Raw genomic sequence first — 13,175 nt, forward strand, 5'->3', positions numbered from 1 at the left:
ACATTAAAATCTCTGTGGTTTGTGTTATTTTTGCTTTATTGAAAATGTGTGCCCACGAAATTGTATTATGTAGTGTGCATGTATGCATTCTTGTTATACTAAATGTTTATTAAGTTGATGTAGCCAAAACCTGGGGATTCACAAAGCTTGTTTTGTTGGTAGTGTGCTCCATAAATATTGTAACTGCATTCCATAGTGAGTGATGGGTAATGGCATTGTAGTTTGTGATGTTGCTTGGTATTTTTTTATTACAGTCACATTTCAGCCTTCGCAGTATAAATTCATAACAGCTAAAGACATGAATGAATGATTGCAATACCTAATAAATGGATAATGTTTTACAGTTTAGAAAGTATCTGGGTGTTCTGCACACAATTTTGTCTAGTCTACTAATGAACATTAAACACAGAAAATTGGGCATGCTTTTGTTCTTCCTTGCCTCTATCTCGTTAAGTAGAATGAAACATTATTTCAGAAATGAAGTTTGAATATGAGTAATTTGTGGTTGCATTTACAAGTATTTCTTTCTACACTTAAAACTCTATGCTGTTTCTGTACTTCTGCTATTATTAATTACTTAATACTACACCATAAAGAGATGTCATAACAAACAATCTAGCACTCAGGAGACTATTGTATAATCATTTAATTTCCTGTGAACAAATGACTATTTCTGGTGCTAATTTAAGATGAAAAGGTGAGTGTTACAGAAATATCCGTGCTAGTTGTTCGTTTCACCTGTACCTTCTGTCAACTCTTCATATACCCATTTCATGAGTTACTTGCAGGAACTGCAGAATAATGAAGTTTATTGGTAGTTAAAAGAATCAAGCCTGCTGTAAATAACACAATGTATAGTTGCATTTTTTATTAGAAGCAGTTTTGCATCAGCCTCATTTAACAGTTTATAAAGGACTCTCAAGAAAATTTACGGGTCCATTCCTACAGTGATAAACTACAAAGAGGTATCATTGTAAACATTGTGTTTTATTTTGCGTCTTCTTTTCCAGAAAACAGTTTCTCCTCCCCTTCCCCCTTTAAAACTGTTATATATTTGTGTCTACTTGAAGGAAAATGATTTTGAAATATGTGAAATGTACAGATCTATTTGTGTCCAAAGCAAACATAATGTGGAATTTTGTGTGGCATGTAATGACACTTTTGGGTGCCAGTAAGTGGTGTTTTTAACTGCTGTATATGAGTTTTCATCCTGTGTTGTGACTTACCTTCATAGCTTATTTACTGAAGTTCAGCAAATACTAAACTTGACTGATTTTGCTTTCTGGCTTCCTAACCAACCCACGGTTCCTCCCTGCCTTGATGTGTCTGCAGATTATGGAATATGAGAATCGCATACGGCAGTACTCCACTCCGGACAAGGTGTTTCGTTATTTTGCTACCCTCCAGGTGGTTCATCCCAGTGGAGAACATCATGAAATCTACATGACACCAGATGATTTCTTGAGATCGATGACTCCTGGCCTCAAACAGCCCGATGGTAAAAAATGGAAGTTGTGATTGGAAGCTATTGCATTTTTCCTGTAGCTTTTTGATGTTAGTTTGTGATGTTGTAGTCCTGCCACATACGTCCTTACAAATCACACATATTTAGCCAACTAGAATACAGGAAAGAAATGTCAGTGTTATGTACCTGATAAACAAAATTACGCTAAGCACTGGGATTGGTGTCAGGAGGAAGGGGAAATAAAGTGACAGTTTTGTTTTGTTTCCTTCCCTTCTAACTAGAAGAATGTTTTTAATTTTTATATTGTGTTGTATGTTAATTCCAGGAAACTAACTGCATTTGCTCTCCTAGTGAAATGTTTCAGGTAGGTAAAAACACATTTCTTTCCTGAAATATTAGAGCCTGCCTAGCTTGTGATCATAATAATTATGCCTTTTTAGTCATTGTATTTAATACTCATGCAGTGGCACCAATTATTAAGGCTTTTGACAACAATGTGGTGCAGATTTGGTGCCACTGAATTTTCTGAATTATAAACCTAGACAGTAGCTAAAAACTGAACATTGTCATAAAAATGTTTAGTATAAAGGTAGACACTTAACATTTACTGGTGTCTGCATTGGTACAAAAATTATTTTAGGCCTATAAAGAAAAGAAATGTAACATTATTTTGAGATTGAACAGTAGTCTTTACATATAAGATACTTAAGTAAATTTCAAAACACAATAAAGCAGAAAATGTAACAAAAAATCACACCACTCCATCTTTTCGCTAATGGTACAGCAATATCTTGAGATGTTCAAGAAGAAACAGGCAGTCACAATCGCAAAATGGTTTTTTATTTATTTAATTTGTGATGCACTTCATTCTCAAAAGAACATCATCAGACATCTTGAAGAAAAAAAAAGTTTCTTCAGTACAAATTTATGAGCCAGAAATCAGCTTTATTTAAGTGACTATGCAGCTTTATAATTTATTCCTGGCTCACAAATTTGTACTGAGAAAACTTGTTTTTCCCCCATGTGTCTGATGATGCTCCTGTGATAGGGAAATGCATCACAAATTAAATAAATAGAAAACCATTTTGCAACTGAGCCTGCCTACTCTTTCTTGAATGTAACTGAAGGTCATAGTATTTACTGCTAAGAAAAACAGAACTATTATAATTTCAGTAGGCCTGCATGTAACAAAACCATCTAACTCATGAAATTACACATTTTCTTACACATTTTGTCACAAACATTGATTTTATTCATAATAATGGTATTTGCTACCACATTCATGACTCTGACATACAATTGTGGTGTTAGTGATCTGCACACACAAAACAATGACAGGTACTGAATTTTATAGATGTAAATTTGTTCTTAGCTCTTCCGCAAAGTGCACATTTTCTTCTCTTCCTTGCTAATGAAGTTCTTTGTAGTTCCCAATCTTGTGGGCTACACCTCCTCAAAAAGTCTTCAAGTGTAGTGGCAGTGGCACAGTAGTTGATTCAATAATTAGGTATGGTTTCTTCATCTGACTAGCCAAATTCTTAAAAAATGTTCTTCTACTGACTGGTTCATTTTGATGATTGGCTTTCTAAATTATGAATGCATTTATTGTTGCTATGTTGAGTAATGCTTAAAACAAAGCCAATGCTCATTTCCTTGTCACTTGGAAATGCTGTATGTGCCACATAACTCGTCAGCTGTGTCTGCTTCTCCTTTTGTCATATTATAATCTAAATTTATCATAGGCTTCCCTTTCTTTTAATCCAAGCTCCACCATGCACTGTTGAAAGTAGCAACAATTTTTTTTTTTTTGAACATGTGAGACAAGAGTTAAAGCTTTTTTAGAGGCACAAATGTTAAATGTTACAAGCAACTGCATGATGATTGTGTGGTAGAAACTGTCTAGGCACTTTTCTTTTATTCTTAGGCAGTATACCAATAGTAGTGATACTTTTCTGTAGGAGAGAGAATGCTAACGAGTAATTGGTGTATCGATTATCAGTTGTCATATTTCTGTGTGATCCTGAAACTGGCTCTGTCAATCTGTTTGGAACATGAGTGGGTTTATTTGATTGACAGAGAGGCCCATATGATTGTTTCCCAAAGAAGTCTTGTAAGTTGGAAGTACAGAAAGTTTCAGCTTCACAAGCATTACAGAACATAATTTTTCATGCCAAACTTGACAAGTTTGTTTGGGACGTAAGACATGAAGCTCCATCTGCCTTGGAATTGTTTTAGCTTTTCATAGTTGTTATATATTCACTAGGGTTGTAGTAACTTGAACAATTTTGTGTAAATCAAGGATTTTTCTTGTGGGTGCTAGCTTATTTTTCTCCCCCCCCCCCCCCTCCCCCTCCCCCTCCCCCTCCCAAATACAGAGTGCCATAATTTTCCCTTTCGTTACTTCTCTGTGGTTACTGTTTGTGGAATAATTAGTGTCAGCTGTGCTCTGCGTTATATATAACTTAGTACATGTAATTACTTCATCAATCTTGTTATCATCTATCATGAATGAGACACATTGCTTCTCTGACCTCGAACCCCTGGTGTTCCCTTTTGGACCAGGAAAAATTTTTAGGATATTCTTTTTCAGTGTTTTTTTACTGGCCTTTGTATGGAATTTTTGCTCCAGAGTGATACCATCTGTCCTCCCAAAAAAATTAGCATGGTCTTCTAAATCAGATTCATTGTCACTGAAATCATGTTCAGAATCCAAAGTATGAATTACATCATCTTGAATTATAATTTCCTCTTCATCATATGATGAGTTCAGACAAACTTGATTAAGATGTTCATTAGTTGTAGAAAGAAGTTTTTCTGTTGCCTCATCTGTTAGACCCATACCACATCTGAGACCTGAAGAGGAAATTATATACTGTTATGAATATAATAAGAGGGAAACATTCCACGTGGGAAAAATATATCTAAAAACAAAGATGGTGAGACTTACCCAACAAAAGCACTGGCCGGTCGATAGACACACAAACAAACACAAACATACACACAAAATTCTAGCTTTCGCAACAAACGGTTGCTTCATCAGGAAAGAGGGAAGGAGAGGGAAAGACGAAAGGATGTGGGTTTTAAGGGAGAGGGTAAGGAGTCATTCCAATCCCGGGAGCGGAAAGGCTTACCTTAGGGGGAAAAAAGGACAGGTATACACTCGCACGCACACACACACACACACACATCCATCCGCACATACACTGGCACAAGCAGACATTTGTAAAGGCAAAGAGTTTGGGCAGAGATGTCAGTCGAGACGGAAGTACAGAGGCAAAGATGTTGTTGAAAGACAGGTGAGGTATGAGCGGTGGCAAATTGAAATTAGAAATTAGCGGAGATTGAGGCCTGGCGGATAGCGAGAAGAGAGGATATGCTGAAGGGCAAGTTCCCATCTCCTGATTGTCAGGGCTACCATGTTTGTGTTAGTGGTTTAACATTCTAGAAACTGCATGTAATTACAGATAATCTGAATGGTGTGTCTTGTAATGTTGCATAAACACAGTATCAGAATTTCAGACAGTAACTTTATTCAGTTTCCACTTGAGGGATATGCTAAGACACCGAATGAAGTAACCGAGCGAGGTGGCGCAGTGGTTAGACACTGGACTCGCATTCGGGAGGACGACGGTTCAATCCTGTGTCCGGCCATCCTGATTTAGGTTTTCCGTGATTTCCCTAAATCACTCCAGGCAAATGCCGGGATGATTCCTCTGAAAGGGCACGGCTGTCTTCCTTCCCTAATCCGATGAGACCGATGACCTCGCTGTCTGGTCTGCTTCCCCAAAATAATCAACCCCCCCGAATGAAGTAGTACTTAGTACTTAACACACTTAATCAAGATTAATGCACAGTCTAGCATGGAGCATACATCTGTCAAATAAACATTAGTCTGGCAAGAGCCCTGGTGTGCTGGCTTATATACAGCTGTTTGGCACATGGTGCAGCACTTGCTGTTCCATCTGTGCCAATGTGTGTGGGCTCTTTAGGCAGGCCATGGAGCCATATGCTGTTTAATTGTGTGTGCTGTCTGTATAAGTTTACAACAGTGTAATACAAGGCAAGATCAGAAAGTCTTACTCAATAATTTTTTTCTCTGCTGGTATTGCAGCTGGAATGTTGAAATTTTATCATGATATAGTTTGAAATTTTTGCTGCAGAGGGTGTTTTTATTTCATTTGCAACTCTATCAGGAGAAGCCTGGGCTACAAAACATACATGGCACACTTGTTACTGCCATCCATTTGTGAAGAGCAGTGAAGTGTAGTTCGATATTTGCAGGCCAAAAGGCATAAACCAAGTGAAATTCGCAGAGGGGATAACTGTATGGACCTCAGCAGTGTCTATAGGTGATGTGCATTCTTCCAAGAGGACCGTGTGAACCTTAATGATTTGCCCAGTCTGGCAGTTGGTAATAACTGCAACCCTGTGAAATGTTGGAGCTATTGAGGCAGCAGTTTTGAATGACTGGCATGTGAAACTGTGAACATTATCAGAACAGTTCAATATTTCCTATTGTGTGGTGTACACTATTGTTCATGACACGTTGAAATCTCATGAAGTTAGTGCTTGTTGGTGCCTAGAACCTGACAGACAACCAGAAGCGCCAGTGAATGACGACAAGGTTGGATCACTTAACACATTATGCTGCAGGAGGGCATGACTTTCTGAAGGGAATTGTCACTGATGATGAGTCATGAGCATACCACTACATGTCGGAAACCAAGCAGGCTTCAATGGAGTGAAAACATGCTGGTTCTCCAGTACCCCAGATCACACAAAATACAGATTGACTGAGTGTGTGCTCTGGCAGGCAACCCTCATCAGGGAACAGCCACCAGGCAGTGACAGCCTTACTTGTGGCATCAACTGCTAGATGGCACTCCACTCAATGAAATTTGTGGCAACCTTGGCCGACTGCAAGCAGCCGCAAGTCACTTTATACTGGCTAGTTTCTGAGTCACTAGCAGATCAAGTTACCTTATCAAGTACCTGCTAGTACATCAATCATGGAAGGAACAGGCAGACAAATCATGAACTAAAAAATTCAGATTTCCCGTCAAAGATGAAGAAAGATTTCAGAAGTGGATTTGGGCTCAATACTTCTCAAATTTTATTGAAATTACATGATTATATAATGCGGCAACTGTATATGCTGCACAAAAGCCATACGATACTTTTAACTAAAATCATTGCTGCCATTTGACATTTATTTCACTGTTGCGATTTCAGCTGTAAGGACATTTTCAAGTGCAGGGTGAAAATTGAAACCTATGAAACATATGGCTAATGAAGTGCAAGGCATAATGTAAAAACATTTAATGAACAATACAGTTTAAGTAGTAGTATTTAGTTGTGACCTTGCACCTTAAAATAGCTCCAGAGCTGAAACTGCGATAGTAAAACAAATGAATGATAAAAACTTAGTCTGATTAATGGTGGCAATGATTTTATTTAAAGGTATATTATAACTGTTGTTCCTAGTTAAGGAAAAATCATCATATGGATATCATTTACTTGTTCTAAAGCCTGGTACATACTACAGTGAAAGAAAGTGAACGTGAGTGAACTAGCATAAAGCCTGGTATACACAGCAGCATATGGAAGTGAACAAAAGTGGACTAGCATTCAGGCAGATCACCACTGTTCACAGGAGAGAACACAAGAGGACGAGCATAGCTTGCCAAACCTGCTAACAGTACATATTTTTTTAATAACTCTCTTACATTTCACACGATAACAGCACTGGCTATAAAAAAGTTGTGAATCTTTTATGTAGGGGTACGATTATTTTGCATGCTGCTTTTGATGAAGGAAGCAAAAAGGAGTAGTTAAATAAGTATGTAGGTGTCTGAATTCTTATGCAATTGCAAATTGTGTCAAGATAGCACACGTAAAACTGAATTGCAGCTCCAGCCTTGTTTAGCATAACTCTGAATCTTTGCACATACATCAGTTGAAGCTTTTCACCTGTTCCTCATTATACTCAAGGAGGAAATTTAAAATCAGGGCATTAATTTCTGATTAATCACCAAAAAGCTGTTCACAAACAAAACAGTGGAAAATGCTAGCACAAAAGCAGAGAAGACACGAGTTTCCTTTGATGCTTCACTAAAAGACCAGCAACCAGCTGACCACCAGCAAATGAATGTGTATTGAACATGATGGAATATTTTCTTGTGCTCACCCACCATTACACCTCGCTCTGGTGAAAGCCAGGCTCAAGGAAGTGATTTGTTAGTGCTCTCTGCCATTTCTTCTATTATGCGGTGTCTGTCTGATGAGCATTTACATGATAATTAATGGAAGGAACATGACAGAATGAGAATTTCATCATGCACGCACTTGCAAACATTGAAATTATGCATTCACTGTTAAGTTGTTTCTTGCACTAAAGGGAAAATAACACTTTTGACAGGATTTGTTTCACTTAAAAAGCAAAAAAGTCACATAAAAAAAAGAGATTAGAAATTAGTTGATTCTGAACATTTTCTAAAAAATTGGAAGCATTGTGGATAGTGAGTGAACTATGACTCAAACACGACTGAATGTCATTTGCTCAAACTTACCTACCATTTACAAATGAGAGAATGCAGTTTGCACTAATGTTTGTTTGCTTAGTATCAACCAGGCATAGACACAACATTCTCAGAATTTAAGGACTGATATGTAATGTTGAACAGCCTCTTGTATGCATGCTAATTTATGTAACGATCTGAAAGTGAAAGTATTTAAAGTAGTGCAAAAAGTTTGAAAGTATAGAGATCTGTTTGCAAACCATTGACGAAAAATTACTTTTTATGAAGCTAACGCTGCTTAAACTATCAAGGTTATTAATGAAATATGAACATATAGTTTGCATTTTCTCTGAGAGACAGTTACGAGGGTGGTTTGATGAGTCTGGTAAATTCCCACAAAAGAATTTTTGTTGCATCTTAATGGTTGGTAAGCTTGACCATTCCGAGGATCATACCAAGAATTTCAGTGATGTCAGCGTAAAGGTGCCTGTATCGGCCACATAGGAAACCATCGACAAAATCCATAATATGGTAATGCAAGGGCACTGAATAAAAATTCGTGATATTGCTGAGACTATAGGCATGTCAGCTAAGTGAGTGCATAATGTCCTGCTAGAAGAAGTGCCCATGAAGAAGCTGTATGTGAGGCAGGTGCCACAAATGCTCTCAGTCAACTAAAAGTGCATCCAACACAACATTTCATTCATGTCTGGCTGTGTCTAATCACTGCATTCAAGACTTCTTGCACTGATTTGTGACTGCTGTTGGAACCTGCTCCATCATTTCACACCAGTGTCGTAATGGCTGTCAGATCAATAGACCAAGGCTGGTGAAAGTGCACCAAAGAAGGCAAAGACCATTTTGTCAGTTGGTAAGTAGATGGCCACTGTTTTTTCAGATTCCCAAGGAGTAATCCTCCTAGATTACTTGGAAAAAGACAGAATCATAACTGGACCCTATCATGCTGCATTGTTGGATAGTTTGAAACTTTTGGCTGAAGAAAGACCAAGGTCTTCATGCAGGATAATGCATCATTCCACACATCAGTGATAGCAGTGGTGAAAGTGCATGGATTGGGCTTTGCATTATCTCTCCACCAACCCTATTCACCAGACATAGCCCCAATTGATTTCTTCCTGTTTCCTAACTTTGGTTTGCTGGGAAGAATTTTTCTTTAACTGAGGGTTTTAAATCACTTTGCTAAATGCAAATTATTTTTAAGTTGCAGAACTATATTCAAAGACAAGTTTCTTTAAACTTTCTCAGAACTTAAGGTATGAAAAGCTATGTGGTTTGTTTGCATTGTGTGGAAGTGACAAATATAAAATCAGAACCCTACACTAATCCAGTTCATTGTATTTCCTTCATCATTCTGCCCCATTTAACTCAAAGGAGATAACGTGTTTAATCTGAGCAAAACAGTACTGTTTGTGACAGTAGTAGATGTGTTGACGGTATATTGAAGATGTTTAAAGTATCACAATAATTTTTTTTAATAGCATTCTTGAATACACAGATGTTCAGTGCATAGATGAAATTACAGTCATTTACATCCAATTGTAATCAGATGAAAAATGTGGTTGTGGTTAAGAATGGCTAAAGAAATAGTTACAAAGGAAGCCAAAACTGTTTCTTAAGCTTGTTTACTGCCTAAGCGAGAAAAATTATGGTCATTATAATTTAGCTAATGTCAATACATCCACTTTGCACAATAGAGGCTAATGTTGATAGTGTCAGGACATGACACCCAATTGTACTCACATTGTACTTACTACAGGAACTGTGCTCAAATCATTTACTTGATTAGCAGTTGTAATGAGCTGTCTGCACATATTACTCATCATTTTAACTTTTATATGATGCAGTGAAATCAGTATGTGGTGTTGTAGATGTTCATTTTAATGTCAGGCAGGAGCAGTCGGATGTAAAACACAGGAAACAAAACAGTAGTGGGTGCCTGTATAGTTGGACCATCCACAGTTGTGTAGCACTGCAGCTCATGGATGATAGCTTATATTCAGATAAATTTATTCATATTGTTCCTAACATCTGATAAACAGGAATCACCGAGAATCACTATGATCTTATTGCCAAGTGATTAACAACAGTAAGAAGTGAAGCAAAAAAACAAATTACTGAGATAACTGTAACAAATGTTCCATAGGACTTCGAACTGAAAACCAGTTGGCTTCTGACAGTTACCTATTCTTTGTTTATACTAGCATTGGCACAAAATTCTAAGAAGTTGTGAAGAATTTGAGAGATTTTAGTGTAATATAGCACATGGAGATACTTTTACCCCCATAATCCAGGTAACAAATGTGTAAACCATGAAACTGCATAAATGTGACAATTTATCAGAAAGCCTTTATGGCAGTGCAGCTTGCACACAAGCACTGCATCAGCAGAAATGTTTATAAGCATCCACTTTTCATTCATTTCATTTATTTATACCACACATAACTGTAAGAAGTATCCCTACAGCAGAAATAATTTTTGACTGTAGAATTACAAAAGTTAATCGGTGACTTTCATTCTTCAATTACAGTCAGCTTTGAGGTAAATGCACTCAGCTTGCAGTGCACTGGCCTTCTGCTAAATGCCAACAAATCCATCCTCAAACACTTCACTGTAGAAATAGCATTGCCAGCTCCATGACACGTATCAGCCAGTGAGCATCATAGCACTGCCTGCGGCACCTGTTGTCTGATGGAAAAACTATATATGCAGTTAACTGTTCCACTGTAAAGGACAGTCACCCTATTTATTCTGTGATCTGGGCCAGTATGTATGAAAAAAATTCAGAGCAATTCAGTCTGCCAGAAAAGTTCTTGTGACAATGTTCTGGGATATGCATGGTGTATTAGTGGTGGGTTTTGCTGAACACAGGACCACTACAAATGTTGCAGCCTACTTTGGTTAAGTTACATTATCTCCTTCATGATAAATACAACAGTAAAGCTGACAATGTCAAACTTCTTTGTGGCAATGCTTGGCCACATGTTACTGCTCCTATTCACAAGAAAATCACCAAATTTGGGTGGGAGGTGCTCCAGCTTCCACCTTACAGTGCAGACCTTGCACTGTCAGACTTTCGTCTGTTTGGTCCCATGATGATATTTCTGGCTGGCCAACGATTTGCAACAGATGCATAAGTGAAATCAGCAGTCCTCAGATATCTATACTCCAACCAAACAGACTTCTACGAACAGGGCATATTCAAACTGCTACCACAATGGGACAAATGTGTTCAGAACATTGGTGACTATGCAGAAAAGTAGATAAAAGATGTAAGTTCACTTGTGATTTTTGTTTTGCTACCTATTAAACATTTTTATTATAAAATTATTGTGCGCTACTTTCCAGTTTTCGCCGGCCACAGTGGCCGAGCGGCTCTAGGCGCTTCAGTCTGGAACCGTGCGACCGCTACGGTTGCAGGTACGAATCCTGCCTGGGGCATGGATGTGTGTGAAGTCCTTAGGTTAGTTAGGTTTAAATAGTTCTAAGTTCTAGGGACTGATGACGTCAGATGTTAAGTCCCATAGTGCTCAGAGCCATTTGAACCATTTTTTTGCAGTTTTCCTTTATATATTGCTTTACTCCCAAGGCAAATTTTTCTCCCATGGCAAATTTTCGATTATTATTGTTGAATGAAATGGTGAATATTGTGAATGCTAAAGCTATTGTGGATGTAAATATATTTTTTCATACAGTGCTTCTAAGCTACTTCCACCATGCCACATACAAAGAGCTCTGATGACAGGCCAATAGTCCAAAAGAGAAACACTGTTTGCTAGTAATATTTATGACTGTTCATGAACAGATGAATGTAGTTGCCAAGCAGAAAAAAAACCAACTCTTTTGTGTTGTTTGATATGGTTCACCGTGTCCTTACATCTAACCGCGTATCATTAGTCTTCATATTGTATGGAAATTTTAATACAAAAATATCTTCCCAATTCATTTTACACATACTTCTTGCATTCTATGTTTCATACTTCCTCTTTGTGCATCTGATGTTTAAACTTAATATATAAGGTGGCACAGGCAAAGTGGAAATTTTGAACATTAGTGTTGTCAACACTAGCACTGAAAGTTGTTTGGAACTGATATGTAGCATTAAGTAAGCATGCAGCATTGGAATGGCACAAAACGTTTTATCGCTGTGAAAGGATTTTACAAGCAACATGATAATGTGACTACTGCACAGAAGGTATTTTGACAGTGTTACCAGCTAGTTCATCTTGGACATGTCCCATTTGCTCATGCAATTACAATGTGGGGGCATAAGTTTGAAGAAACTGATTCAACCTTGGAAAAGAAGCCTTCAGGCAGAATTTGGACAGTACATACCCCAGAGAACTTTGCATCTGTTTCCATTGAGAGGAGCTCCACTATGTTCAACATCATGCATGTCTGCTAGTGATTGGGTGATGAAGAGTACAAGTAATACTGCACACATTAAAGACTGGGTAGCAATTAAATGTACAGGACCCTGTGTTGCATACAGAATTTAGTGAATGGCTGTTAGCTAAAATCATTGAGTCCGCCAATTTTCTTAACAACATACAGAAGGGAGACAAAGCCCACTTCCACTGTAATGGATACATTAACAAACAGAATTTCTATTTGTGGCCACAGGAAAATCCTTGAGAGTTTCACAAGCTTCATTACACAGTTCTAAGGTTGCAGTATGGAGTGCTTTATCATGTCATGGTGTTGTAGTCTTTTTGAGTATAGGATAGCATTGCAGCAATACGTAACATCTGCTCAGTATGTTGATATGCTTTTGAGACATTCTGTACACTGATATTCTGTACATCGAGACATTGAAAACATATTTTCAGCAGGATGGAGCCAAGGCACGTACTGCCCAACAATCATTTCATGGCCTGCGAGATTCCCTGATCATAGTGTGTCTAATTTCTTCCTGTGGTGACATCTTAAAACCAAAGAAGTGCACATATCATGCAACTATTAATGAACTGAAACAAGGTTGAAGAAGAAATCACTACCATACCGCAAGGCATGCTCCACTGAGCATCCCAGAGTTTCCATAACAGGGTATTAGAATGTGAACACCAAAGGGAGCACATCTTTCTAATATCATCTTTAAAAAGTGAAGAGACAGTTTGTGCATTCCATAATGAAAACATAAATTAAATACTGCATAAATGCACTTTTGTCAATAG

The 13,175-nt window shown here is 37.8% G+C and overlaps 1 protein-coding gene across 6 annotated transcripts in view; it reads left to right on the forward strand.

Moving 5' to 3' along the window:
• The window catches only part of LOC126101159 (calcium uptake protein 1 homolog, mitochondrial), a 207,999-nt gene that overhangs the window by 66,000 nt on the left and 128,824 nt on the right, over positions 1 to 13,175 (forward strand). For 2 of the 6 annotated variants that reach the window (XM_049911851.1, XM_049911853.1), the window contains exon 4: positions 1,333 to 1,498. The exons of the other annotated variants lie outside the window; for them this stretch is intronic. In XM_049911851.1, coding sequence (XP_049767808.1) covers positions 1,333 to 1,498 — 166 coding nt within the window. The remainder of the gene's footprint in view (positions 1 to 1,332; positions 1,499 to 13,175) is intronic. 6 annotated transcript variants of the gene reach the window in all.

The sequence above is a fragment of the Schistocerca cancellata genome, chromosome 9, assembly GCF_023864275.1.
Source record: "Schistocerca cancellata isolate TAMUIC-IGC-003103 chromosome 9, iqSchCanc2.1, whole genome shotgun sequence".
Classification (NCBI taxonomy): Eukaryota; Metazoa; Arthropoda; class Insecta; order Orthoptera; family Acrididae; genus Schistocerca; species Schistocerca cancellata.